The 26,983-nt window shown below is 52.3% G+C and overlaps 9 protein-coding genes across 9 annotated transcripts; 6 read left to right on the top strand and 3 right to left on the bottom strand.

Moving 5' to 3' along the window:
- Positions 1 to 90: 90 nt before the first annotated feature.
- BD324DRAFT_648464 (regulation of translational elongation-related protein) lies at positions 91 to 8,948 on the bottom strand (the record flags this gene model as incomplete). Its single annotated transcript, XM_022017844.1, has 25 exons — positions 91 to 334; positions 383 to 461; positions 515 to 855; positions 910 to 1,404; positions 1,458 to 1,732; positions 1,779 to 2,019; positions 2,068 to 2,299; positions 2,350 to 2,590; positions 2,640 to 2,758; positions 2,805 to 3,250; positions 3,290 to 3,649; positions 3,702 to 4,303; positions 4,349 to 4,666; positions 4,707 to 4,858; positions 4,906 to 5,059; positions 5,107 to 5,321; positions 5,360 to 5,393; positions 5,435 to 5,601; positions 5,640 to 5,760; positions 5,799 to 6,157; positions 6,200 to 6,383; positions 6,426 to 6,891; positions 6,942 to 8,333; positions 8,386 to 8,605; positions 8,645 to 8,948. The coding sequence occupies 25 exons, from the start codon at positions 8,946 to 8,948 to the stop codon at positions 91 to 93; spliced, it is 7,761 nt and encodes a 2,586-aa protein (XP_021873629.1).
- Positions 8,949 to 9,144: 196 nt separating this feature from the next.
- BD324DRAFT_238551 (structural constituent of ribosome) lies at positions 9,145 to 10,512 on the top strand. The gene is made up of 5 exons (XM_022012253.1): positions 9,145 to 9,401; positions 9,507 to 9,647; positions 9,862 to 9,951; positions 10,005 to 10,091; positions 10,147 to 10,512. The coding sequence occupies exons 2-5, from the start codon at positions 9,507 to 9,509 to the stop codon at positions 10,255 to 10,257; spliced, it is 429 nt and encodes a 142-aa protein (XP_021873628.1). The 5' UTR covers positions 9,145 to 9,401; the 3' UTR covers positions 10,258 to 10,512.
- Positions 10,513 to 10,700: 188 nt separating this feature from the next.
- BD324DRAFT_615208 (putative 60S ribosomal protein L10) lies at positions 10,701 to 11,818 on the bottom strand. Its single transcript, XM_022014693.1, has 5 exons — positions 11,753 to 11,818; positions 11,502 to 11,557; positions 11,154 to 11,435; positions 11,032 to 11,094; positions 10,701 to 10,977 (listed from the first exon to the last, which is right to left on the bottom strand). The coding sequence occupies exons 2-5, from the start codon at positions 11,546 to 11,548 to the stop codon at positions 10,722 to 10,724; spliced, it is 648 nt and encodes a 215-aa protein (XP_021873627.1). The 5' UTR covers positions 11,549 to 11,557; positions 11,753 to 11,818; the 3' UTR covers positions 10,701 to 10,721.
- A 148-nt stretch (positions 11,819 to 11,966) lies between these two features.
- BD324DRAFT_678928 (hypothetical protein) lies at positions 11,967 to 13,229 on the top strand. Its single transcript, XM_022019020.1, has 2 exons — positions 11,967 to 12,481; positions 12,530 to 13,229. The coding sequence occupies exons 1-2, from the start codon at positions 12,076 to 12,078 to the stop codon at positions 13,189 to 13,191; spliced, it is 1,068 nt and encodes a 355-aa protein (XP_021873626.1). The 5' UTR covers positions 11,967 to 12,075; the 3' UTR covers positions 13,192 to 13,229.
- BD324DRAFT_615205 (hypothetical protein) lies at positions 13,230 to 15,123 on the bottom strand. Its single transcript, XM_022014692.1, has 3 exons — positions 14,118 to 15,123; positions 13,486 to 14,067; positions 13,230 to 13,427 (listed from the first exon to the last, which is right to left on the bottom strand). Exons 1-3 carry the CDS (start codon positions 15,051 to 15,053, stop codon positions 13,368 to 13,370), a joined length of 1,578 nt encoding a protein of 525 aa, XP_021873625.1. The 5' UTR covers positions 15,054 to 15,123; the 3' UTR covers positions 13,230 to 13,367.
- A 128-nt stretch (positions 15,124 to 15,251) lies between these two features.
- On the top strand, positions 15,252 to 19,423 carry BD324DRAFT_615203 (hypothetical protein). The gene is made up of 7 exons (XM_022014691.1): positions 15,252 to 15,603; positions 15,659 to 16,095; positions 16,141 to 16,271; positions 16,328 to 16,467; positions 16,512 to 16,993; positions 17,039 to 17,828; positions 17,874 to 19,423. Exons 1-7 carry the CDS (start codon positions 15,597 to 15,599, stop codon positions 19,202 to 19,204), a joined length of 3,318 nt encoding a protein of 1,105 aa, XP_021873624.1. The 5' UTR covers positions 15,252 to 15,596; the 3' UTR covers positions 19,205 to 19,423.
- A 183-nt stretch (positions 19,424 to 19,606) lies between these two features.
- On the top strand, positions 19,607 to 21,468 carry BD324DRAFT_238502 (hypothetical protein). The gene is made up of 2 exons (XM_022012252.1): positions 19,607 to 19,799; positions 19,865 to 21,468. Exons 1-2 carry the CDS (start codon positions 19,725 to 19,727, stop codon positions 21,317 to 21,319), a joined length of 1,530 nt encoding a protein of 509 aa, XP_021873623.1. The 5' UTR covers positions 19,607 to 19,724; the 3' UTR covers positions 21,320 to 21,468.
- A 66-nt stretch (positions 21,469 to 21,534) lies between these two features.
- Positions 21,535 to 22,204, top strand: BD324DRAFT_238302 (hypothetical protein). Its single transcript, XM_022012251.1, has 3 exons — positions 21,535 to 21,750; positions 21,802 to 21,891; positions 21,932 to 22,204. The coding sequence occupies exons 1-3, from the start codon at positions 21,617 to 21,619 to the stop codon at positions 22,095 to 22,097; spliced, it is 390 nt and encodes a 129-aa protein (XP_021873622.1). The 5' UTR covers positions 21,535 to 21,616; the 3' UTR covers positions 22,098 to 22,204.
- Positions 22,205 to 23,157: 953 nt separating this feature from the next.
- Positions 23,158 to 26,675, top strand: BD324DRAFT_648457 (hypothetical protein; the record flags this gene model as incomplete). Its single annotated transcript, XM_022017843.1, has 12 exons — positions 23,158 to 23,475; positions 23,546 to 23,711; positions 23,757 to 23,786; positions 23,826 to 24,210; positions 24,261 to 24,829; positions 24,873 to 24,964; positions 25,005 to 25,055; positions 25,093 to 25,183; positions 25,223 to 25,446; positions 25,493 to 26,410; positions 26,452 to 26,537; positions 26,585 to 26,675. 12 exons carry the CDS (start codon positions 23,158 to 23,160, stop codon positions 26,673 to 26,675), a joined length of 3,021 nt encoding a protein of 1,006 aa, XP_021873621.1.
- Between the last annotated feature and the right edge of the window lie 308 nt (positions 26,676 to 26,983).

The following is a 26,983-nucleotide window of genomic DNA, read 5'->3' as shown; positions in this document are numbered from 1 at the left end:
TGTACATTCTGCATGCATGCCTATTGATGGGAGCAAGATTATAAAGACAACATCGTGATCATTAGCGGGAATTCCCTTTCCTCGCCTCCTCTACTTGAAAGCCGCCTGCACATCCGAATCAGCAGCATATCTCTTGTTGCCCTTCATGATGTCTCTAGCGTCCCTGCCCGGTCGAGCAACGGCGGCCGAATCCGAAGCGATGGAGGCTGAGACCTTGCTGACGATTTCAGATACGACATCGAGGGTAAAGAATGCTTCGGGGCAATCCTCGAGCACTGAGCGGATGGCGATACTGACTTGGGGCGTCGGAGGGGTAGGAGCAGCAAGGAAAGTGCTGCGAGCCGGGTCAGCCTCGCAAATCAGTGTTCTCATTTCGACTTACTCGACGATCGATCGAATATGCTCTGCGTTCGTGGCCGCTAGACCCGCAACGACTTTTCCGATGGCCATACTATAAGTTTCTGCCAAGGGAGTGAGAAAGAGTTTCGAATTGACGTTGAGTGGCAGCACCTACCTGAAGGACTCTGCAAGAAGCCATCTTCGATCAAGTCGACAATGCTGGCCCTTGCTGCTTCTCCCAAATTTTTTCCGGCACTTTGACATACAGCCCCAAGAGCTGCGACCATAGATGCAGCCACGTCCTTTTCGCTGGCTTTGATACCCGTGATCAATTCTGTGATTAAGGGATCCACTCTCGTTTGATGTTTCATCAATTCGCCAAGACCTGTCGCAGCACGGTTCCGGACGTTGAGCGATGGGTCCGAGGTCGATTTGACAAATGTTCGAGTGAGCTGTGGGTGGAAAGGTCGGACGAGCTGTGGCACTTCTTCGAGCAAGATGGTGAGAGCGATAAGACTGAATTGATTGTCAGCAACCCCACTCTGAATGTGAACCGACGACTACACTTACATTCCCGCTTTGATCTGAGGAGGTATAGATTGACTCGAAATGACTCGAATGAGCGGACCGGTAAGCTGAATGATGTATGGTTTGATGGCTGCCTCCGTGGTGCGTTGTACTAGATCTCCAATACCCAAAGCAGCTTGCTCTCGTTGTTCTTGCGTACCACTCAGTACACCGGCCAAAAGGATGGGCACAATAGATTGGACACCCTTAGACCTCGAGAATCCAGGCACCTTGTGTTCTTTCGGTCCGAGCGATTCGATGGTACGACGCAGAGGTACGACTAGATCTTCGAGCTCATCCTTATCGACGGTCTTCACGAACGCTTCAAGACCTTCCCAAGCGGCCGTGACCACATCGTCGTTCTTGTCGTCGAACAGCGACACAAGATTGCGAATCCAGTCGACTCGATAATCTGACGTGTCGGACGAGTTGACAGCACACATGGTGGCCAGCAGTTTACAGCCGCTTGCGCGGCGAATGGCCTTTGCATCACGGACCCTAGGGCTTGTCAGTGCAAGTCCGGAAATAGAGATCCGGCCACTCGTACTCACCATCCAAGCAGAAGCATTTCCAAAAGATGAATACCATCAGAATCTGTCACAGAAGCCAGAAGTGATTCGACTGCAAAGTCGAGGTCTTTCCTCGTATCTTCAGACGGTCCAGCCTCTAGAGATTCGACCAAAGCGCCCAGGACAGAGTCGAGACGACGATTGAGAGCCGTCCCAGCAACTTGCACCAAGGCGCCGAGAGCACGAGCGTTGAACGCCGAAATCGGCTGAGCAATAAGTGTCGGAACCAGTACCGGGAATACGCTGTTCGCGCGAACCTGGAGCCAAGTGTCATCATCACCAGCCGCGACAGCAAGTACTCACACTCATGACTTCCTTCAATGCCTTCAGGGCAGTCTCAGAGGTCTCGCCAGGATCTCGCATTGCAGCCAACAACGTTGGAATGGTCTGATCGATGGCCTTTGCGCCAAGGTAATGCTGCATCGTGTCGAAAGTTCTGGCTGCGGCGGCACGGACATCGGATGAAGGGTCGACCAAGGCAATGCGGACCGCCGAGATGATGGCATCTTCGTGGTCTGCAAGGACGTCCTTGTTAGAGGCGGCCCTGTGAACAATCAGCAACCGATAAGCCTTTGAACGACAAGCGACGCACATGACATCTGCGAATGCGAGACAAGCGCCCTCCTTGGTACGATCTTCGCTCGATGTGATTGCCTTTTGCAGGATTGGCATGATTTCGCCAAAGATGCGTTCTCCGTTCTTCCGACAAAGCTCGCCAAGAGTACGCGATGCAGTCTCTTGCTGCTCTGGCTCTGGACTGCCGAGCAAGGTCATGAGCAATTGCATGAGAACCGGTAGGATTTCTCGCGTGGTACGGGGTGTATCTGATTGCTGTTCAGCATCGAAACTTTGCAGCGCTTCGATGGGGACTCACTCTGCACCAATGACTTCCATATATGAATTGAAGCTTGACGAACATTGGCAACAGAATCTTGACGGACAATGTAAAGCGTAGCCAAAACTCTGTCCCGACGCTCCGGTCCAAGTGATTCTGAGAGTGCCATTCGAGCATTGTCGGCACCCTGTGCTGGAACCTCGTCTTCTTCCAATTCGACCTTGCCACTGATGCCCGTGACCTTGTACAGCAGTTCTCCAGTGAGTGCTATGGAAGGTTGCTGGGCGGAGATCAGCGAATCCGCAAGACATTGATCGCCAAAGACTGACCCTGATACGCCAAGATGGATCCAGCATGCCCTTCTCCAATTCTGGTAACAGCAGGTCGATAGCCTTGGACGAATAATTCGCGATGATCATCTTGCCGGCTCGCATCGATGCCTCGCGGACTGGACGTTGTTAGCCGCCCGCCCGCATTGGCGAATTCCAACTCACCATATTCGGAATCATCCGCCAGGCCATTCAGAATCGGCGGAATAACCCTTCCAAGGTGAGGGGCAAAACGATGCCCGAATGTCGCAGGCAAGTAGACCAACAGTGAGATGAATCCTTCTCGAACGTAGGGGCGAGGGCTGGAAGTACTGCTGATGATTTCCGGGAGGAGGGCCTCAAGACGCTCCATACCTAGTCCAGACAAGACCTCGGAAAGACCTTGAGCAGCACCCTGTCTGTCGACACCGCTTGTGTCGGTTTTGAGCATCTGTAACAGCCGGCTGACGAGGTTGGGGAAGTTAGGTTCTCCCAATCTTTCGATCAGAGTTCCCAGAGATTTTGCAGCGGTGGCTCTCGCTTCTGGAACGGGATCCACGAGGACCTCATGAACCAAAGGCATGAGTTCGTCAAGGTAGGGAATAAGATCTCGTGATTCGGTAAGGGAAGCCCTTAAGTTTGTCAATGACGGAACACTCAGATCGACTCACATATTTCCGACAATCTGAACAGCACGTCGCTTCGTGTCAGACGATCTCTGACGCAGTCCACGATCGACGATCGGCATCACCATCGCCAAAGATGGGGCATCGAGGTAATGTTCGAAGGATGTTTTAAGTAACGACGACAAAGCTGAATTGGTCTTCGCTGCGGGATCGGCCAAGGCTTTCATTAACGTGTTCAAGATGGACTTGATTTCAGGGTTGCTCAAGACCTCTCCGAATCGCTTCAGACTGGCATTAGCAGCTGATTTGACTTGTGCATGTGAGTCGTTGATGACACTGGTCAGCTGAGGAATGATCGTTGGAAGCGAGAGGGACAGTTGACGTGGGGCACAGAACGCCATAGATCTGGACGAGAGTATCAGCTAAGAATAACCCCGACGCAGCTTCTTGCGCTCACCCAAGAAGCTCGATAGATCCTTTCTTCGTCCTCCATTGCTTCTCCTCCAATCCACCGAGCAGGGTTGGAAGCATGAGCTTGACGCAATGTCCAGATATTCTCGACATGATGACTTTTGCAGCATCCTGTGTCGCTTCTCGCACGTCGGAATTCCCATCTCCGAACAAGGTCAACATCAATGGGATGATTGAGATAATGTATGGCTCAAACGTCTTGCCTAGGGTGGCGGATAACGTCTCGAAAGCAAAAGCGGCACCTTGCCGAAGTTGATAGGCTGATTTGTCTTCTGCAGCCTCTTTCAGCTTGTCCATCAAGTCAAACTCTTTCAACACGCTCAAGCCACGACCTTTGACCACACCAGCCAGACCGTAAGCGGCTCCTCGTCTACCGGCATACTTGGGTCCAGTTGTAAGTGTCGAGAACAGCTTATCGACGAGGAACTCGACGTCCTCGCCCATTCCCGATACGAGCGCAGGCAGACAATCCGCAACGGCTGCTTGGACAGATTCAGACGGTGTATTAAGGGCCTCGACCAGACGATCGACGACTTGAGGGATACGGGAGTCATTCGCGTCGAGATGACCAGCAAGACGTCCGAAGAGCTGATAGGGTATGTCAGTCTCGTGACCTCGACTCGGCAGACTCACGATAACCACGGCCTCCTTGATGTTGTCTCCAGTATCTGTCGATGGGTTCGACTTGCCCAAATGTTCTTCGAACATCTTCATCAGACTCGTGATTTCCTTGGCGCCATGTAAGTCGACAGTGGAAATGGCGGCCTCGAGCATCGTCTTGCGGACTTCAGAATGCCTATCGCCGAGAGCTTCACCAGAGATGAAGAAGTCGAACAATGAAGCAACAAGATTCTGGGGAATCATTGGCGCGAGATTTCGTAAAGCAGTGGCAATGGCGACACGGGCTTCCCAAGGATCTGCTCGGTTCACAGTCTCTGGGATGACCATACCCTACCAAATTGTTAAGCAGGTGCCGGATGCCTTGACTCACAAAGCGATCATATTCAGGCTGCAGTAGACGAGCTTTATCACTATACAACTCCTGTAGCCGTTGCACGGATGGCTCCAACTGCGACGGATGTTGTTCTGCAGCGTCCGCGATAGCGGTCGCACAACTCATCCTCACCGCCGCGGTCTCATGTGCTGTGCGGACATCAGCTTTTGCGGGCGAGTATCCTCTGCGAGCTCACCCAGGTAGCCCAACAGTGACGCCAGGTAAGTTTCCGGAATATCCAAACCGTTGTCCTCCCAAAGATGCGCTGCGAGATTCGCATTCTGCTCGTCTGAATCGTGAGCCGCGATGTACAGCTCCTCGGAGTAATCAAGATCGGTCAAATCGACGGGCTATCCAGATTCAGCAGGCACTACATGAGCTTCTCAATATGCCTCACCTGTAGTGCTTGCAACGCTGCATTACGGACGTTGGAGTCCTTCGACAATGTTCCAGCAATCAACGCTTTGATTTCAGCCTCAGTCGCCACTTCACGGATAGCATCTCCGAGATCGACGAGCGAAGCTGAAGCATCTCGACCGAGTTTGGGATAGGTGTTGATGATTTGGACGAGCTGTTTGATGGTGTCCAGGCGAGGATACGAATTGTCCGCAACTGCGGCTCATCAGTGGAGAAGCAGAGCGAGTACCTACACTCTCCACAGCAAGTACCGATAATATTGACGACCTAGAGTTGTCAGATAAAACATTGTCGAAACGAGAACACACCAGTGTCAATTGCTCCTGCGCTTCGTCGCTCTGCACTGATTGTGTGCCACATCCACCACTGTCAACGATTTTCGCAAACAAGATACTGCACAAGCCAAATGTTGTGCTGTCAAGCGGTGACTGCTCGCTCAAGAATCGCGTTTGATGCATCAGTCGAATGATGAGATCTGACGTCAGGTGGGTCCCTTCTGGGACATCGACTCACCAGCAAGATCTTCATGCAGGTAATCTTCAGGGATCAAAGGGACGCCATACGCTCGCAGAATCGCTCCGACGAGGAGACGTCTGTATTCTCCCAGCCGATCACTGGCCATGGCTCCGAGTTGCTACCATTGTCAGCCATAGCCTATCGGAAGTGACGCACCAGGACCACGCTGAAGACCTGCTCATCCATTAAGAAATTACCCGGTCCATAGACACTCCGTATGAGTAGCTTCAACATTTCTCCAACGTATCGCTTCATTCCCTCAGAATTTGAAGCCGCCAGGCTAGACACGAGCTGTACACCTTCGCGCAACCTGCCTTGGGCCAACAAAATCTGCGTCCGAACCTCAGCCTCCTTGTTCATCTGAGCGGTGACGGCGGCCTTGTCGGCTTTGGAAAGATTCGCGCCGACCAAAGTTTTCTTTCTGGCTAAGGCGTCTCGGACCTCTTGCTCCCATTTATCTGTCGCATAGTCTTTCCGATTCTTGTTCTCCGCGACATCCTTCTTGCTCGATAGAACTGTGGCAGATCAGAGAATGATTCGGTCAGTCAAGCTCTTACCATCTACGAAGACTTGATCAGGTGGAGTAGCCCAGATACCTCGTTCTTCCAATCCGATAAATTCGAGGGAGGACTCATCCAGATCGAAGCGGATGCGGGCCATGATGACATCGATATAGATGGCGGGGCACAAAAAGACGAGTGTAGTCAAACTCCTGAATGCCGCTTGTGCAATGCCGGTATCCTGCAAGATCTTGGTCAATGTGAGAGGCGGCTGATGTCTCACCTTGACTGGGACGCTCAAGGCACTCCAAATTTGCTCGAGAATCTCATCACTTCGGTCAACTACCAAGACTGCTGGATCGACCCCGATCTTCTGCACTAAGCTGATCCAGGACGTCTGGGCGTTCTCGGTGATGACAACGTGATGTGCAAGTGTCAGATACCGAAGCGCGAGTTCGTCGCGAATGGACCTGTCATCCCCCGCCAACGGGCTGGAGAAGATTGCATCGAGAACCTTGCCGATTCGACGAGAAAATAAGGTTGAAGATGGTTCCTCGTCGCTGATGATTCGGATAGAACTAAAGGAGGCGTGATGCGTGTATATCCGAGCTTGCAAGGCATTTGCAAGGATCTTCCCTAGGGCAAGAGGCTGAGTTCGCGTACAGGATTCGATAGCCCTCAGTGCTTCCCTCCGGACAGACGACTCTTTGTGATCCAGCAACAGATATACCAGCGCTTGCCCGATCACGCTAGTTCAAACTCGTTGGCTCCGACCGGATCACAGTATCGACGCACTCACCTGGACACATCGGCCTTGAGAGCCGGGCCTTTGGTCTCGACGATTGACATCAGAGCTTTCAACAACCAAGAAGAGTCGAGAGATGACGGTAACTTGATCCAAATTTTATCGTTCAGCAGGAAAGATGGCTTTGGGGATAGTGTCAAGGCATTCGCGAGGCCAGAACTCTGGCTCAGTTTCTTTGCAGTCTCGATGCCGGACAGTGCTCCAAAGGCGAGGGCGATGGCGACATAGCCCTCTAAATAGCCTGCTACATTGGTGGGGGGATTTGAGGCTGCACTTTCCAGATTGGCATCCAATGCGGCCGCAAGAATTCCGACCAGCTGCTGGCCTGAAGATGAGAGATGGCGATCCTTCGCGGTCGCAGACAAGATGGCTTTCCCAACGCAATCTGACACTGCTCGCTTCGTTGGTAATCGGGAGGAGTTGAGCTCTTTGGCAAGCATCGTGATTGTTGCGTCAAGGCCTTTCATCTCGGAAGACAGAATGATCGCCAGATGCGGTTCAATGGCCTGACATGTCGCTTGCAGAGCCGGTTCGTTTGTCTCTTTAGCCAAGAGCGGCACGACAGTCTCCAGAACGACAATTGAAACCTTTTCGGATGGCTTGACAGAATGGATCATGTTGAACAACGCGACTCGGTGTTCTGGGCTACCAGTCTTTCCAGTCTTTGGCAGCGTCATGACCTCCATCACGACCTTCTCTAGTTTTGCATCATCCTGGCAGTGATTGCAGATCGCATAGAAGAGGTCAATCGCTTTGAGTCGAGTATCGGCATTGGAAGACTTTGAGGCTGATAGTACTGCGGGGAGCAGCTTGGCAGGGAGGAGAGAGGAGATGTCCAGGCATGTCGATCTGAGTAGAGCAGCAGTCGTGGGTAGAGCGATCTCAGGGGAGCGTAATAACATTCGCTCTGCGGTGGGGAGCAACTTTTCTGTCAATGTTGATAGATCGACATGTTTGGATAGGAAGGATGAGAGTGCCACAGCTCGATACCGAGGGACAACGGTCTTAGACCCGAGGACATGAGTCGAGTAGAAAGCGACAATGGCGTCTTTACGCTGTTCGACTTCTGCTGGGGCGGTAGAAAGCACCTCGTCGATGATGATACCGAGAAGGGCGATCAATCGAGGCGGATCCGCTGTGGACTTGAGAATATTGTCCAGAATCAGCGGGGTCAATCGGCAAAGTCGACCAACGAGACGTCTAGCGTGTTTTGACACCTTCTTGTCCTGGTTTGTTGGTTTTTGACAATCCATCTGCGACTCTATAGCATCCATCACAATTGCGAGATCCATGATTGACCTTGACCGACTTTCCTCTGGAATGGTCAGAGTTTGCAGTAGTCCAGTGAGGAGGGAGACATAGGGCAGAAGAGCGATCGGTACCGCGCTGGGCGTTGTCAGTATGACTGATAGGTTCTGCCTGCTTGACAGCAACTCACCTCTGAGTTGGGGAAAGCTTGCCGACTTCTACACTGGTCCACTTGGCAAGCTTCTCCCCAAGTTTGAGCTTTGTATCTCTCCCTTCTGGGAGATCTTGATCCCGCTTCGCCAGGTGCAACAACACCCCGACTAGCAGCTCTACATGTGATATGGAGTCCAAAAGGGAGAGACAGCTGAGCAGGATAGTAACGATGGCAGGGATATGCTGGGCCGGTGGATCTGACTGCTCAGTATGGGCTTAACGACTTGAAGACTTACCATTATCCGAGATCTTGAGATAGTCTTGAAAGAACTTTTCTCTTCTCTTCTTGCTTCTCGACATGACATTCCGCCTTAGTTGAGGTATAATCTTGTCCCAATCTACTTCGACGGGGTCTGCCATCGAGTCCTCTCCAGAATCGGATCCAGCCTCATCATCTTCGTTGGCATGAGCATTTCGCTGCGGCTGTGCCCCAGCAGAGGGCCCAGAGGTGCGACCTCTTTGGGAGTCTGGTGTCAACCGTCCAGAGCTAGCATCTGAGTCTGAGTCTGGATCGTATGCTTCCCCTCGTGGGGAATCCATCTTATTGTTGTTTATCCATGAACCGACCTTGGTCTCAGAAGGAACACCCTGCTGGGCTTTTAGCTTTGCGAATGGTCTATTGGAGGGTATCTTGGCGAGTCAAGGAGAGCAAAGCTGAATGATCTATAAGGAGCGCAAGGACCGGATCCGGGGCTATCAATATGTAATGCCTTGGGACGATGCAACAGAGGTCTCGCGGTACTCTTCGGATCCGAAAATCGATGACGAGAGAATCCTCATCGCGTTTTTCGGAGATAAGCCTGGTGGCAAGAAACGCGAATGGTTATCGCCGACATCGACAATGACCCAGGTTCTGCCACACTCCTGCTTCCCCGGTGATTGGCCATTTCACCGACCGCAGAGCCCTCCCTCCTATCTGTCAGTCAAGGTCGATTGAATTAAAGGTTCAGAGGAGCATAGAGTTGTTTCTGTACTTCAAGGTATCGGTTCAACGTGAGTTTCTGTACGAGAAGTTGATGGTCTCTGGATACTGCCTCTTCTCCCTTCACTCGATATCGATATTGAACTGCAGCTGACTTTGCGCCGTCCCTCACCCAGATGCCTACCCGATTCTCCAACACTCGAAAACACCGAGGACACGTCTCGGCCGGTCATGGTCGTGTGGGAAAGCACAGGAAGCATCCGGGAGGTCGAGGTCTCGCTGGTGGTCAGCACCACCACCGAACCAACTTTGACAAGGTGAGTCGAAGTGGCTAGTGGAGGTAGGATGGAGTCCGTGGTTATGGAGATGGAATGGAGGAGTGCATTGCGGATGCTGGATTAGTCTGGCCTCCAGGCTTCGAGGGTGCAGGATTCTCGACATCCGCCTGGGATGGGTCTTGGTAGTTGAGATGTGCGGAGAGATGGTGTTCGGAATGCTTGAACTAGGGTACATGCTAAACGCTCAATCCAGTACCATCCTGGTTACTTTGGAAAAGTCGGTATGAGACACTACCACCTCCTCCGAAACCAACAATACAGACCCACTATCAACATTGACAAAGTGAGAGCGTTTTTTGGGCATCAAAACTTCATGTTACTGATCCTCTCGTCCAGCTCATCTCACTCCCCGAGGCTCAAGTTGAGGCTCCGGAGGGAACTGTCCCCGTCATCGACCTCCAACACTTGGGTAAATTCAAGCTGGTGAGTCTTCGCAATATTGCCTACTTCTCTCTCCCGCTCACATTCTCCTCAACAGCTGGGTAAAGGCCGCATTGACAAACCTTTCATCGTCAAAACTCGATTCGTCTCTAGATCAGCAGAGAAGAAGATAAAGGAGGCTGGAGGTGTCATCAAGCTCGTTGCTTAGATTGCTCGAGTCTTTTGGATGGGGGCATTTTGATGGCATGCACACCTGTATATCACGAGATTTTGGGAGCGAAGGAGTGTGCCAAATGCTGCCGAACGCCAGGGGATTCATTGGGCCGACAAGAGATTAGTGCTGAATGTTGCAATGGAGAACATCGCCTGTGTGCCCAGTAGGGTTATTCACGAGTTGGTTTCAAAGGCTCGCAAGCTAGGCATCACCTTAGAGTCAAAGCATCAGAGCGCACTTCTCTCCTTCCACGTCCCGATATCTACTTCGAACACAGCAGCTCCCGAGCCACACCACGCCCAAGCAGATTTGTGGTGACCCCGATGCATGACGCTCAGAATTCTACCAACAAGGGATTACAACACAATCACCAAACTGCTGAACGTTGATTTGATTGCCTAAGTGGCACGAGCGGCAGTCCGGAGGTTCTGGAGAAGGGGACCCTTGGGCTTGATGAACTATGAACAGGGGTTAGCGTTTTCGTAAAGGGAAAGAATGATGCGATGTCTAACCTGAACGTAAGCACCGTCGTTGATGACCAACTTCTCCTTCTTGAGAGCGGCGTAGTCGGCTCTGTCGAGCGAGGTGAAACCCCACTTCTTGGAGATGACAATCTTCTGCCTTCCAGGGAACTTGTATCGAGCACGTCGGAGAGCCTCGATGATGACAGATCGGTGAGAGTCCTTGCATCGGATAGACATGATGACTTGTCCACTGAAGAGAGAGGTCAGCGCGAGGCAACAAACAACTGTATATAGCGCGACGAACATGTTGACACGAGCGACGGAACCGTATGGTTTACCCCAAGCTCCACGCATACCCTGTTGCAGTCTGTAAAAAATTGGTAAGCAGGCGATCCACCCTGACCAACGCGCGCCTGTGGAACTTACCTATCGGCACCGGCACAGGACAACATCTTGTTGATTCGGATGATGTGGAATGGGTGAACTCGAACTCTCATGTGGAAAGCATCCTTTCCAGCCGTCTTGACAATGTACTTGTTGGCACAAATTCGAGCGGCTTCAAGGGCTTCTGAGGAAAGTTGTTCGTATTCGTCGGAAACGAGATGGCAGCAGAAGGGGAAGTCATCGACAGAGGCTCGCTTTCGTCCCAAGTCATAGATCTTGATCTTGGCTTCGGGAACTCCACGGTTGTATCGTGATTTAGGGAAGCTGATGAATGGATGAATCAGCACGTCGTGCCCGTGTCTTCCAGGTTCCCGATGCATTAGCACTCACGGCTTGTTCTTGCAGTATCGGTAGCAACGAGCGGGACGTCGACCCATTTTGACAGACTATGAGAGTGTCAGCACTGAGTCATTCACATTGTGAATCAATATGGGGGCGAGATGGTCGGGCTGATTTCTAAGCTGCTCCAACGGCCGCCAAAGCATCGACGACGGCCAATCATTGTCACTGGATACCCTCCTTCCCCTTCCTGTATCTCCAGCCTCTGATTCTCTCACGGAAAACCAGCAATGACCACTCACTTATCTCTGGTTTATGGGTTTCGAAGTATGAGGTTGATGATCAAGACGACTCCCGGTCTAGCTCTGCTACCCTTTTGAATGAATCATCCCAAACTGGTCGAGTCAGCGTTTTTGGGCGGATAAAGGTTATAACGCCGATGTGGCACCTATGTTTTCGGATCCGGAAGACCCTGTCGGATCCGCTCCGTGGGCCGGACATCCCATCTGTCTCTAGAGGCTGGGTTTGGGTTCACTTCAGATCAACTGTATAGGACTATATTGGGCAATGTGGGCCGGCATGAGGACAATACCGCCTTGAATGTTCTGAAGAGAATTTGACCACGATGGACGATCTCTCTCCTGGAAAAGATCGCACGGTACTTCTACTCCCCTTCACCCCTGCAATCCTGAACCAACCCGATGTCCTCTTACCCATCATCCACGATGTTCTCACTCGAACACTGTCCAAACATTTCACAGTCATCTTTTCCACCCCGTACCTCCCATTTGATCTGGAGACAGCCTCTTCATTCACTATCGACTCGCATCAGCAACTATTCAACGTGCTCAAGTTGAATCCCGATGCCAATTTTGGTGTCTTTCAAGCCTTCCTGGGCAAGGTATACAGCGCGCTCGTAGCTGCCCAGTGGAGCTGTGAGCGGGTCTCGATGGATGTGGAGGTACTCTTTGAGGGAGAGCTTGGAGATCTCATGCTCGACGTTGAGAATACCCAGGTCGTCAAGCTTCAAGGTATGTCTAAAGCCTCTCCAGGGCACAGGTAACATTACTTCTTTGCAGATTTTGATTACTTGCCGGTCCATGCTCACCTGCCGACGAATGCTGTCATACTGAAAACATCCATGGACCTACCTAATGGGGTTCCCAGCCTCCATCCACCTGCAGCGTCTTCACACCAGACAGTAGCCCTTGGAGGGACCTTTGATCACCTTCACGCTGCTCACAAGCTTCTTCTCCAGCTGGCCACTTTCCTATCTTCCACTCGACTCATCGTTGGGGTCATGGCCGATTCGAAGCTTTCTTCAAAGTCCAATGCCGATCTCATTCAGCCGATCGATGAACGAATAACAGTGATTGAGACATTTCTTTCCAGACTTGGGCTGGTGCGCAAAGCGGATCCGGACAGGGTCCAAAAGGAAGGGCACCGGGTCATCATGGACGTGGTGGAGATTGAAGATCCATTCGGACCTACAGCGTGGGATAGGGATATCCAGATCTTGCTCGTCAGTCAAGAGACAGTCAGTGGAGGCAAGATGGTCAATGATCTGAGGAAGGGCAAGCAGTTACCAGAACTCAAAGTCTACATCGTCGATGTCATCTCCTCAGAGCATCACGCCGGGAGGCGGGACCTGAGCAAAGTGGAAGATGAGGCAGTGTTGAAAGAGCTTAAAATGGGAAGTACGGGTATTCGTCAGTGGATCAAGGATCATCCAGAGATGTAATGTGCCAAGGGCACGGTTGTGAATGCATGCATGATATTGTTGTACATATGCTCAAAGGTGATAAATATGCCAGTAGATCGTAGAATGGGGTAATAGATATGTGTCTCAGTCGATCAAGCCCCCGAAAGAGAATCACGTTTGTATCAATGCCTGACCATCTCAACGCCGCCAATGCTCTAATCATCATCTCCCCCTCGCCCAGATTTTAATACAACATGTGCCAAGCTTGAGGCCTCCTGTAGATGGGCATGCGAGTCAGTGCTGTGGGAGGTTTTATGGATCAATCCGACTCACAACAGGTTTATATTTCCACTTATCGACCACATCTACAACTCTAGCCCACTGCGCAATGCTCATATCGCGTGCAACCTCCTTGGGTCCGACAGGATCCCCCTTGTATTCTGAGCTCACGCTCTCAATCAAAGGGATCAATTTATCCGCACCGAATCCAATTGCGTGTATGGCCCGACTTATCGGATGGAGTGGCTTCGCCATACATTTTCGAAGCACGTATTCCCAAGTGTACCTCTGTGTGGACGTAATGACCGTTTCAACCTTTGGCTCCAATAGTAGACCCAGCACGTCTGGTCGTTCCAGGGGGACCTTTGAGCTGTACGATTCGCCCCATGGGCTGGGGTTGAAATCAAGGGGCCAAGTCTCATCGCGAGAGAGGTCCATGGCGTCGTAGTAGGCTTGTAAATCCCCTTCTCGTGCTGATTGTGAGGGGAGGAATCTGAGCTCATCCTTGACTTTTCGTCCCTTGTTGAGGACGTTTGGGGAATGATGGCGGGGAGGAAGAGGCTTGACGTCGTATAATGCGTGTGTCAAGATGGAGAGTTTGCTGTTGGACAATTCGCCAGGTTGGGCCATCATTCGCTAAAAACAAGGCGTCAGAATCTGTCATATGGGGAGCACATTTCACTCACATCATACATGGTCTTCGACACCAGCACGGCCAGTCTCACTCTGCCCCATTTCCAAATCCATGTTGGCTCTCCTTCCGCGGCACCGATGACTGAGGCGATCCACTGTGACACGAGGGATTCGCCGAATGGTTTATGCGACGGTTGAATGACCAGGGTGAGATGCGGCGTGTGATTTTGCCAGTGTTCTCTAGCTTTGTCCGGAGAGTCAGTGTCGATCTTGATGGTGCCTGATGCTACCAGGTCTTCCGCAATATCCTCGTGTTCAATAACCGCGGGTAAATTGTTCCAATAGTAAGGTTGCCCGCAGACAATTCGTAACCTGGGATCACAAGTTGATTGATACAGCCGTTCGGGACCCTTGCCTTCACGCTCCAACAACAAATTTCCTTCCGCTCTGAGGTACTCTTCGGGCACTCCCAGGCCTCGTATGAGGAGAGATGCAGATGGTTCGAAAGCAACGACTAGGCGAGGCTTGACAGTCGGGCCTGGTGCATTTTCGGCGGAAGAATCTCCAGGGACTTCTGAGGGCACGTTCTTAAGATTCTCCAGTATTTTCGGTATCGCTTCCCGGTCCTCGAGCCATGCAAAGGGAAGCAAAGGGCTCTTTACAGTGCCACCTTTACGCGCCGTGGTGTAATCGACGGCTAACAAGCTTTTGGCAGCCTGTTCCCATCTCTGGCTTGATCCAACTTCATCTCCGCCTGCCAACAATGATCTCGTCATGGCGCCATGTCCCGCAAAGACATCCACTATCACCTCATTTTCTCTAATCTTCAGAGCCTTGACGAATTTATCGCACAAGTGCTTATTGACCAATGCGACTCGTCCTGACCATGTTCTGTCGATACCGAAGCCAGTCCTGACGAATTGGGCCCGGGGAAAATGCGTAGCGAACCATGAGAGGTGCGGCAGAGGTGGTAGTCTACCTGACACCATGACTGCACGGCATCACCCTCCTAGAATTGCGAGATGGATGAACCCCGTCCACAGAGGGGATACTTTGAGCTCGACTCCCAAGAAAAAAAAAGAAACGCTTTGAAGATCATCTGCTCTCATGTCAAGTGATGTACGTAAGCAGATTGGGATACGCCACGTGGATTGCGTGTTTCAGAATTCAATAAGCTATACCACAGGTGCACGGTTCGCGCTCAACCGCAGGGATAACCTGGGGACATTTTCCATGTTCATCTTCTTAGAATTGAGCTTTCTTCGTCTAGCCCTCTAGTCTTGATCAGCTGTCTGTCTATAATAGCGTATCTGAGGGGTGTGTGTGGAGACGGACTGCAGGTGCATTCCGATCTATCACTCCCGTCAAAGGCACCGCGTTGGACATTCCTCACTCGCAGTCGTCAAGTTTGGTTGAAATAGACCATCGGCTGTCCCTTTGCGACATATCAGCACGCCGAGGGTCATACATTCTGAACTATTCAATCGTCAGCGTGGCGAGGTAGGCCTATACAGCGACACCGGTCATCCACCATGTCCGGTGAGTTCGTTCCTAGCTTTCATCGCCGCCTCTTTCCGCTGACTCTCACAACCAGCTTCATCATCCAGTCGACCCATGCCATTCCTCTCTGCTCAATCAGCCAACGCCATGGTGTCTGATCTACGGCCTACGACACTCTCGGAGTCTACTCTGTACCATATCAACCTCTTCCTGGACGAGCTCATGACGTCGCTCATCATCTCCTCCCAAAGTCTCAACCCATCAGATCTACGAGGGACCGGTATCCCGGCTGTATTTTCAGGGGATAAGACGGCTGGAGAATCGACAGGTCCTCGATCACTGGGCCGGTCGGCTGTCGGTGAGGCTGAGATGGAACTGAGGAGTTGGATCGAGCAGAATTCTCACGGTGTCAAGGGGTTCCCACCGAATGGTAAAGGTCGTGGGTTGACGGAGATCAAGGAGAGGTCAGAGGCAAAGTTTCCAGAAAGGGAGGCCGTAGATCTCATGCGGATACGTGTGGCCTTGTATTCCGTGAGCTTAATCCTGACGGTTGCGCAACGCACCTGACAAGGTCAGACTCTGGCTAAGGAAGGTTCATACACGGACACGGAGGAAGCTGCCGCTTTAGCAGCGTGGAAAGCTGCAGGAGGAGAGGTCTCGTCAATGACGATCGATCCATCTGGTCTTTGGCTTACCGCTATCGTAGAGTGAGCATTTGACCGTGTACTTGATGGCTTCGATCAAGCTGACGGTCTATATTCAGGCACGTCTGCGAACATCTTCTGAACCGATTATCCAGTGTAGTCGCAAGAGATTCCAGTGTCGCAACTGCTGGCGTTCAGGATCTGCTGACGACATTGTACGAAGATGAGACCATGTATGGTTTCTTCAAGCGCATGAAGGGTGAGTGTAAACACTCTTTGAGGCCGTGCTGATGGCGTCCTCAGTCAAAGATGTCATCGAAAATGCTATTCGATCGAGTGGACCCCGATCAAAGCGTAGTGCTCGGCTCTCTTCCGCCGAATACGCCGGGAGACAGTCGCCAAACCTGTCAAACACTTCACCTCGAGCCTCCAAGACATCTCTCGTGTCGCCAGTTGCCAAGTCTTCGCCGACTTTTAAGAAAACATCGCTCCCTCCGGCCCAGGATGTTCGATCATCGAGCGATTCGGGAAGATTCGCGAATCTCGGACGCAAAGTCTCAGCCGCGACAAAGAAGAGTCATGACTCGCCTCAAGGCCACGAGAGAGCTCCGAGCGTTTTGAGCGTCAACACTCGGTCCATGCTCGGGGCATTTCACGAAGCACTCGACGAGGAAACTGTCAATCAACGGTCACCTCAACAGGAACAAGACGAGTTTGATGCGTTAGTCAAGAGTGGACAGACCATGAAAGTCAGCTTGACGCCTAGCCGTCTCAAGACATTTGAGGTTGGTCACAGCGCGGTCTCTGTGTCTATTGTTGACTCCGTACAGAGCTCCGGTCGAAAGGTAGCATCCCCATCTCCTTTCCGCCGACCGCAAGCAACAAGCTCCTCGCATCCTTCAAATCCGCCCGGTCCTTCAGTATCGAAGTCCGATTCGATGCCCGTCATGGGCGGTCAGAAAACGCCTCGGGGAGCGTCTTCGCGATCCCGAGCTTCCTCTGGGTCCACTGCCAAGCTAGTTGCCAGGGGTGCCGGCACGATTCACGAGGGCGATGATGAAGAGGATCCTTTTGGCTCGAAATCGAAGAAAGAATCTCTCAAGGAGCTTCTCGATTCCGAAACCCCACCCAGAATTCATTCCCGTCAATCTTCGATCGGCGCAACTCAGCGGACAGCTCCTGCTGTTGTCCTTGCGACTCCACCTCCCCGCGAGACATCACTCATGGACCGGTCTGGCTCAAGCGGCGTCCCCTCGTCTCAGACCCGAGACTCGTCCCTGACTCAGAGCGCCTCATTCGCATCCTTTGCGCCGAGTTCTTTCTCGCCCTCTCTGCAATCTACCTCCGGCCTCGGTGACCGTAATGAATCGCCCACCAAGCCAAGTACCAATCGACCAGGGAGAGAGACTTTGATAGACGATGATGGAGACGAAGGCTCTGGGAGACTGAAGCGGAAACCTCGATCCGAAGCCAGAGAACTGGCAGACTTTTTGAGCAATACACCTCCCCCCATCTCGACCACTCGAGTACCGGTCGCCGAACCTCCTCCAACTGGAAAAAGCGGCAAGTCGTTCAAGAGTTTCATGTCGAAGATCACTGGAGGCAAGAAAGACGATGACAGTGAGTTGTCCTCGAATCACAAAGACATGGCTCATTGTTCGCCAGAAGCGTCGAGTGCAAGTACGGAGGAGATTCCCTCAGCACCTCGCGTGCCGAAACGTGTCAAATCGGCCGCCGCAATGTCTTCTAATCGGGGTCCTCCCCCGACTTTGGGTCAGCCGATCCAGCCCATCGACGAGCCTCCCGTTCCGCCCAAATCCCAACGATTGCCACGCAAGAAATCCGACGCAAACGGCGTAGCCGCTCTTGCAGCTGGAGTCACTGGAGCTGCTGGCATGGGCGCCATCGCAGCGATCGAGACTGGGCCAACCGACCGCGATGATCTGAACGAGACGCCGCGCCGCACAGTCGTGTCCCGTGTGTCGGGCTCAGCCTCCGGTGGAGATCTAGCAGATCAAGTGGGTCTGGCTGATCTGAAACCGACTCGAGTCACTCGAATTGGGCCTGCATTGGAGGATGAGAAGATCGGGCCTACGACACCTGTGGAGCCTAATAGTGGCAATCTGATCAATGACCCGTCTGGAGAGCAATTGAATCGCTCCAGAGTCCCGACACAGCTCTCCATCGATCCTAGGGCGACAAACACGCCGGGCGGCGTGCAGATGGACCGAGTACCCACAGCTACATCTGACGCACATAGTTTCAAGACCGCCGATGAGGGTGCCGATATGGACGAAGCGGATCACCAAAGCTCATCGAGTGAGCGCGGACGACGTTCAATTGAGCAGCGAGAAGAGGTGGATACCATCATAGGTCATAGCTCTATTGGAGGCCATGATATCATCGCTGGTAGCGCTACCTCTCACGCGACAGATATGCTTCCGGACTCTTCCCTGAGGTCAACCGACCCATCCGCCCCATCGATCCCTATGGACCGACTGATTCCTCTACGCGGACTTCTAGACCACGCCACCTCGGTCCAAGAATGCCGAATGCTCCTTTCGGCTATTCTGAGTCATCTTCAAGTCCCTCAGCGACCCGAGGGGGATATCGAAGTAACTCCTGAATCAAGACTCGCGGCTTGGCTTCTAGCAGGAGGTTACGGACCAGGGGACACTGCTCACACACCGCCTGAGACGGCCAAATCGAGTCGTCTCAGTCAGGGGGATCAATCGGCCCCTCGCAAAGATGAGAACTTGACGCCCACAAAATCACATCCTGCCGTCATGGACTGGACCATCCCGCCCTCGTCGTCTTCAAAGGCGAATCAAGGTGATGAAGAGATTTTGTCGACGCAGAGTGAAATGTCCTCTGAGGATTCGTTCTCGAGAGACGACGTGGATGGAGAAATGGGTCGACCCAGTGTGGCTAAGGCTGCTAGGAGGGAGTCGGCAGTGAACTTGCTGACGGGGGGATATGGTCATACTGGGCAGTAAAGGTGGAGAGTCTGCACGGATCGTCGAATGAAGATGAGGATGTCCATGCGACTGGACGAATGGATGATGTACTGATGGATTGATGGGAAGACGGCCTGACAGAGGCATGAAGGCATGGGCAGATTAGTGTCTTGTCAGCCTGTATCTAGGCTATACGATTGATTGATATGTCCCTACGCATGATAGGTATATTGGACGATGCATGAAGCGTTCCTTGTATCGTTTGGAACAGAGAATAGGAACCTGTCTTCGCGGAATGGATGAGACTTTATCAAAGTCACTAGACGACTCTCAACCGCCGACGCTATCTCTGAAACAAGCATAAAGTCTATGCGATGGCGCCGGTATCACGGAGATTGCTCTTGTCGGCGGCATTTTTAAGCGAGGCAATGTTGACGAAATGTTTCCTGTGTATCTCTTCGTCAATACCTTTTGCAACACTATCTCGCACTCACAGGTAGACTGTGGAGACCTGCAGCCGGTGAGAGCGGCGTAGATCCAGAGAGCAGAAAGCAGGAGTATGAACCTCGTATGGTCAATTAGGTTCGACTTCGGTGCACTCGCTCCTTCCTCCAACAGGACGTTCGGTCAAAGCGTGAGTGCGGTGTATGAGCTATGAGGCCGTTTCGAGCTGACACAATCTGATCTGAATGATGCTAGAGTCAAACCCTCAAAGACGTTTCTGGACCACCACCCGGGCTGCTACCTTCGATTCGGGAACACACTCCGTTCGATATGGTACTTCAGAACCTCGCGACGATGGCTCAGACTGAATGCCTCGACGGATGTCTTCGACACGTGTCTTCTTCTCCCTTTCCACTCGACAATCACATTGTCCAAGCTTCGGGCAACAACAGCGGTACAAATACGACTCATCAAGATCTCATTGATCTCTTCGCCTCACCGGAACCACCCCCTGGTCACAAGACGACCAACGAGACTCACTGGGCAGTTGATCCTTCCCCGTATAGTTTGTCTCAGCTCACACCAACAAAGCTTCACCAGAACATGTCGAGTGATCACGAGGACCCGAACCTCATCTCACCAAGGGGCGTGGAGTATAGCCCAAGATATCTGGACTCTTACTCGTCCCCTTGCGTCGCATCAAAGAACAACTCCCTGCATGTTGAGGAAGAACCATACGTTCCTCCGTCCGCCAGGCTTACAGCCATTCACACGATGCTCGATAAGCACGCCACCAGTCCGGAAACGAGGATGGAAACTGCAATCTCCAAAATGCTAGGCATTCAAACAACCGCTCTCGAAGAAAAGCTCGGCCTCATCGTGCAAAACCAAGCCCGACAACAAGAGCAGCTAGACCTGTTAATACAGACGGTCGCCCGCATACGAGGTCTCAGCAACCAGGTCGAATGTCTGAATCAGACGCACGCGGAACAGACACCGAGGCTGGAGAACATGGAACTTCCTGGACTAGACGAGCCTCTCTTTGAGAAGTCTCTGGAACACAGCGTCTCAAGATCAGACCTCTTGTCAGTCGTGAGGAAAGATTCGGAGAATTCGCCTCTTCAATCATGCATCGATCCCAAGGCGATCGAAGAGAAGCATCGGTTCGTGAGCGACTCACTGCCTGACATCGAGGATCGGGTGACTGCGGGATCATCGGCAAAAGTAACCACCGAGATCGAGCCTGACGAGCGCGGTGCGGCAGCAGCAAATAATGAAACTCAATCTAGGCGACTTGCCATGGCTCCACCTGCACGGTTGAATAGCCCTTGCAATACGTTTACACCCAGATCCCTTCACGCCTCGAGCACACGATCATATACGATTTCTTCTCGCGCGGGCTCGATCTTCTCTGCTGTCTCACGCTCGCAACGTATGTCGACCAGGTCCAGCATCGGCGCAGCAAAGGAGAGATCACAGCAGGGAGCAGGAGGGGATACTCACATCTCGCACAAAGCCTCCAAGATCACTGCAAAGCCATCTCAAACCGCTGAGACCACTCACAGTGCCAAGCGTCGACGGACTCTAGCACCAAAGCTGAAGCTGAATGGGAGGAGACTGGCAGAAAGCGATGGGAAGGCTCGAGGCCAGGGTATCTGGCCGAAGAAAGGAACCAATACGGCGGTTGGAACTCTAGTGGGTCCAGTCTAGCAGCGCGTGTTTCTCATCCAAGCTCATCTTCCATATAGCAAGCGATTCAGTGTAACATCGTACGTCAAGTCTGGTCACCGCAGAAGCGTCGCTGATCGTTCTCGTCCCGCTGCACAGTGTGATGGCTTGTGAGTGTAACCGTCAAAGACTGTGACTGACCATCAGTGCGCACTGGACGTGTGCTGGTCTTGCAGATGATCAACCTGCCCCTGCCGGTGATTGGAGCTGTCCAGATTGTCTTGAGTCGGTCGTCAAAGGAGTCGCTGAGCAGAATATCACGAAAGGGTCAAATGAGCGATGTATCAGACGAGACTGTGTATTAAGGTGGATGATAAAGCATGCTCGCGTCACACTAACATGTGCAGAGCACGACAACGTGTTATTACCACCGAAGACGATGCGAATGTGTTCCTGGTGGAGAAGATCATTGGGTGAGTTTTCGTGACTCTCCTATTTCTGCATGACTTATGTGTGGCCTATAGCCGAAAAGCGATTTCTCGCAACAAGGACGGCACAAGAAACTTTGTCAGCCTCGTCAAATGGCTCAATTATCCTGTGGAAGACAGCACCTGGTGAGTCATAGGAGTCTGACCCTACACTGACCTGCTGCAGGGAGCCAAAGGAAAACATCGAGCCTCACACAGAGGCACTACTGGCGCGTTATGAGAAGGAAAGAGTGGAGCAGAACCTCTCTCGGGCTGCCAAAGTGGTCATATTGAAAGAGTATGCGGATCACTTCGATATGGATGGGAATCCGCTTGTCAAGTCTGGTCAATGAGTTCAGTCATGATCGTTATGTGCGAGCGACTGGTGTTGTTGTTCATCATATGTGTAACCAATACATCCTCTCGGCATGTCTTCACATGTATATTCTTCCCTCTTCATCAGTGTGCCGCCACATTAGCGACGTCACGCCACACTGGATGACGGAATGATGGGTTGTCATATGCCTCCGAAGCCCGAAACCTTGAAACGATACAGATTGAACATCCTATGAGCAGTTGCGAGAGCATAGATAGAGAACGGACATAGCTTGAGCCTGCATGGATGGCCGGATGGATGGATGCATAGATGGATGGATAGATGGATGTGAGTGTCTAGTCATTGGATCCATTGACTTCTTGGCAGTAAAGAGAGATAGGGTACGATGGAATTTTCTATTAATCCCTTTTGTTGCGCTTGGACCTCGTGATCAACTGACCTTTTACGCCCCTCGTGACCCTCAATTCTGTGGATTAAATCTTCTCGGAGTGGTCCCGGGTGGTGGAAGCGGTGATGATGTTGCGTTTAGATCATGAACAACTTGACGAGCCCCAGGTCTCACGTCTCATCTCATCGACCTCTCTGTCTCGTATTGGACGGGGGTCGAATTCCGTCTCAATAAGATAACTCTGTCTCATCCCGGAAGGCTTCATGCGGAGCCCTTCCTGACATGATCATATCACTGATCAAAAGTCACGAGACCCTCTGTTCGCCTTTTCTCTTTTTCCTTCTCATTGATTCACACAAGGGTAAGATTTACGGCGACTTGCCCATTCGACGCACCACCATCATCATCATCATTGACCTATAGGACCATCTCGCGAGCCTAAAGCTAATTCGTCGAGATACGAGTCACGTCCTCAGAGCACGACTCATCCTCCTCCCCACCATCAGTTGTGACAAGCGGGAACAGGAGATCTACGTGGAGTGAGTGTGGAAAAGAGTCAGGTCAGGCCTCAGGCCTAGGTCTTACTTTTCACCCGCAGGTAGGATAGATCAAGGTCACGACATACCTCTGCGCGGGCGTCACTTCATTTCCTGCCTGACCTTGGACCCTTGCAGTATTCGCCTCAGCCATGACACGACCTCCTTCAATGCCTTTTCCACCTCTCAAATCTCATCCTTCTCACCCTCCCTCACATCTTCAACAGCCACCACTACCACCACCACCACAACAACACCTTGGACTCATGGTTGATCAACGACGAAGATCCTTTGACCCATCTGGTCAAGCACCATACCGCGCACGTTTGCCCATGTCCGGTCAACCTGGTGCCTTTCTCGGTCATAGGGGATCTTTCGATTCAGCGACCCAACATGGGAAACCCATGATGAGTCAAAGCTTCCCACGAGTAGACATTGCTACCCAATCGACACGCCCTCATCCCCACCTCGTGAGTCGTCAAAAGCCCTCCTCATTGCGATGTCAGGGAGACATGACTGACCGTCCACGCGAACTCGTAGCCAGCCTGCACACTCTATATCGATCACGTCCCTCCTGAGCTACCCGAGAAGGACATTGTTCAAGCATTGCAGGAATGTCTCCCGTTCCGAATCACGCTAGCTCAATCTGTTCCTCCGCAACTGCGTCTCAAACCCGATGCGTACTATGACTGGATGCCGCGAGCTGGTGAGTGGGCGTTCAAAGGGTAGGCCGAGCTGATTGTATGCATAGGTTCAGTCGAGTTTACCCAAACCCACAATGGTGAGCAGCGCCTGGGTGTTCCCGTTGCTCACATAACAGCCGAGAAAGCACTAGCGATCCTTCACACTCACCCGCTCTTCGCAACGCGAGGCGTCACCGTATCGTCGTACCCGGTCCCTCAGCTCGTCCCACTTTCCGAGTCGCCAGCACGACACCTCCGTCCAATTCACCATGTCCCCTCGGTCCACTCCAATCTGCAGTCATCCAACACGTCTGCCCTTTGCCCCAGTCCAGGGGAAGTATTCGAAGCTCTTCGACCTTGGGGAACCATGCGATCAGTCCAAGTCTGGGCTGAGCCGTACCCTGATGGCGTGCCGGCGTTGCCTAGCTGGGGTGCAAGGGTCGAATTTTGGTTTGAGGAGGAAGCTAGACGCTTCGACTTGGGATTTGGCGAATCTGCAAGTCTGATCAAGGGTTGGCAAATGTGAGCCAGTCTAAGGGTTGTCTCGCAGTCAAGCTCACTTTTTTGCCCAGCGCCATCACCAGCGAAGCTCCCTTTGGGTTCCCATTTCCTACCTCTCTGAACCTGCCTTCGGCCTACAGTCCTTCTCATGTTGAACCATCCCCACTCCCTATATCCGAAGACATGAAACACATCTCCGCAGCCTCATTCGACAATAGGTCTGGCAATACCCTTCACTCAGGTATCATGCAGATCCCACCGGTCCATAATCACCCCGGACTAGCTCATCAAGTCCTCTTCCCTCACACTCCGCCTCAAACTTCTTACACTCCGCCCTGGTCCTCCCACAACCCATTTACTATCTCTCAAACAGATATGCCTCGACCACCCGAACACGTTCCCTTCCCAAAATTCAATGCTTCGCCTCCTGCGCTCGGCAGTCCTAATGCTCTGCCTTCCATCGCGTTGCCCATGACGCCAGGATATAGTGCCCGCAAATTGTCTCTGGCTCGAAGCAGCGTCAGCAGTTTTCAAAGTTTGTCAAGGCCTAGGAAATGGAGCGTGACTTTTGATGAGGCGCCGGAAGGTGGAATTAGAGCCACTGGACTCGTGTCTGACGACGGGCAATATATCGCACACGGTGAGTCATCATTCGACTTATGAATCCAGCTGACACTAGCCAGGACCTGGGCAGCATATCAGACCCGCACCCATGTATGGGCCGGGTTCGACTAGCGCATCGGGTCTGGTGGACTACTCCAATGTGTTTGTCAAGGTGGGAGCTCGGACAATCTCCCTGCCACTGACGTGACCAGAATCTCGACCCAGATATCAACTCCGAATTCCTCGGCGAGCTCTTCTCAAATGTGAGGTCCACGTAAGAGGTCTTCCTCATGTCTTCAGGTTGGTCGCATCATCAGTGCAAGAGTCATGCGAGATGATTCGAATCGGAGTCGAGGATACGGCTTCGTATCATTCTTCACTCCCGAAGAAGGTGAGCTGCCATTGTCGGAGTACTGAATTCACCGTTCAGCGATGCGCGCTATTGAGATGATGAATGGGCAGAGTGTCGGACGTCAAATCATCGCTGTCACGCTTCACGAGCCCCGCAAGTTGCGTCCGGACAAGATTGCAGAGCGTATCAAGCGAGAACAGCCTTCCGCTTACGGACGACCGTCCGCATCGCCCAGGCGACCACTGGTATGCCTACCTGAAAACAACTTTGCCCATCAAAAGGCTCAGGTCGAGTCGAAGACAGTACGTAGTCATCACTTGTTCCAGTCTCCGAGGCTAAAGTCTGCAGGCGACGGGCTTCACCGACGATATTTGCTCGCAGAGTCCTACCACTCGCCACAAAACGCTGATGAAGCGTGTCACTCCGCGTGTGCGGACCCATATTCGCGAGCGACACCTCTCTGACGCTTTGATCGAGCCTACGGTGGAAGCGTTAGTGTCCCAGGACTTGCGCATCGTCTCCATCTTGCATAACGAGGACGAGCTTAACAAGGTCATCAATGAGGCCGTTGGCCATGCCCACGCCATCTTCAGTAATGTCAATGGCTCCCAGATCGCCCAGGAGCATGGCAAGAAGGATCAGGAGGCAAATCAACCTGGTAGAATCGTAGAGACCAACGTGGATGCTAAATCCCCCGACTCGACCTTGACCGAGCGCGAAAAAGCCCTCATCCACGAAGCGCTTCGACAGTTTGATGATGCTGAAGCCGGATCGATCATGCCTTTGCTTCTGTCGCGCCTGTCACCTGCCGAAGTCCGAGCCTGTATCAAGAACCGCCAACATCTCAACCTCAAAGCCAACTCTATCCGTCGGGATATGCTCAAGGGCAGAATGAAGATTGATACAGCTGCGGTGACGCCATTTATTCCTTCTTGTCCCGATCTTGGTCCTCTTTCAGGCCTTTCACAGCCCTCACCCGTGACCACACCGCCTGAACCAGTACCCAAGCCACAAATGGTCGTGAGGCAATTGACCCAGATTTCACTCGACGATCTCGATCTCGCCAAATTGGCCTCTCTACCCGCTGTCGACATTGTGGCTCATCTCAACGGTGACGGTTCTCAAGCCATTATGGACAAGCTAGCCTTGTCCAAACCACACCCTAGCGAGGTCACCCACATGGAGGATCTCATCAGAAGACTGCGGCGGAAGAGTCTCGTTGAAGGTCGAAGCGAAGTCGTTGGACTCATCGCGAGAACTCTCAACGTGTGTCCGTGGTGTGACCAGTACACTGACTCTCAAATCAGCACCCAGCGCTTCGAAAGAGTCAGAAAGCAAAACTGGCCAGCGATCTAGTCAATGCTGAAGATGACGATGCCGCCGTCTGTCGCATGTGAGCTATCCTCCGCAGCTTCTTTGCATCCAAGCTCACGATATCAGGGCACTTTATCCTCCGCTCTTGGAAGCTAAAATTGGCCAGCTTTTCGGAGCTCCTCTCTCGCGACGAGTCTCTGCTCCTCCGACCGCGTAGGTCGTTTTGCGGGACATCAGAGGAGACGACGGCATCAGCGGACTCAGGAGACATATACACGAAACATACAACGAAACCAACAACACGAAGAACAAATCACACGAATCAATCGAACACATCTCATGACACAATTCCAATGAACAGCTCACACGCATTGGCAGAGGGCACTCGCAAGAAAAGTTTTGGGTGCACTGGAAGAGGGAATAAATTCCCCACAAGCTGCAATCGGCATGGCAAGAATCAAATAGAAAACAAATGGACGTCTGAACGGGGGTGACAAATACAACAATCATAAAACAAAGGCAGAC

This window comes from Kockovaella imperatae (assembly GCF_002102565.1).
Source record: "Kockovaella imperatae strain NRRL Y-17943 chromosome Unknown BD324scaffold_2, whole genome shotgun sequence".
NCBI lineage: Eukaryota > Fungi > Basidiomycota > Tremellomycetes > Tremellales > Cuniculitremaceae > Kockovaella > Kockovaella imperatae.
Note: the sequence above shows the minus strand (reverse complement) of the source record. Positions and strands in the feature narration are given on the sequence as shown.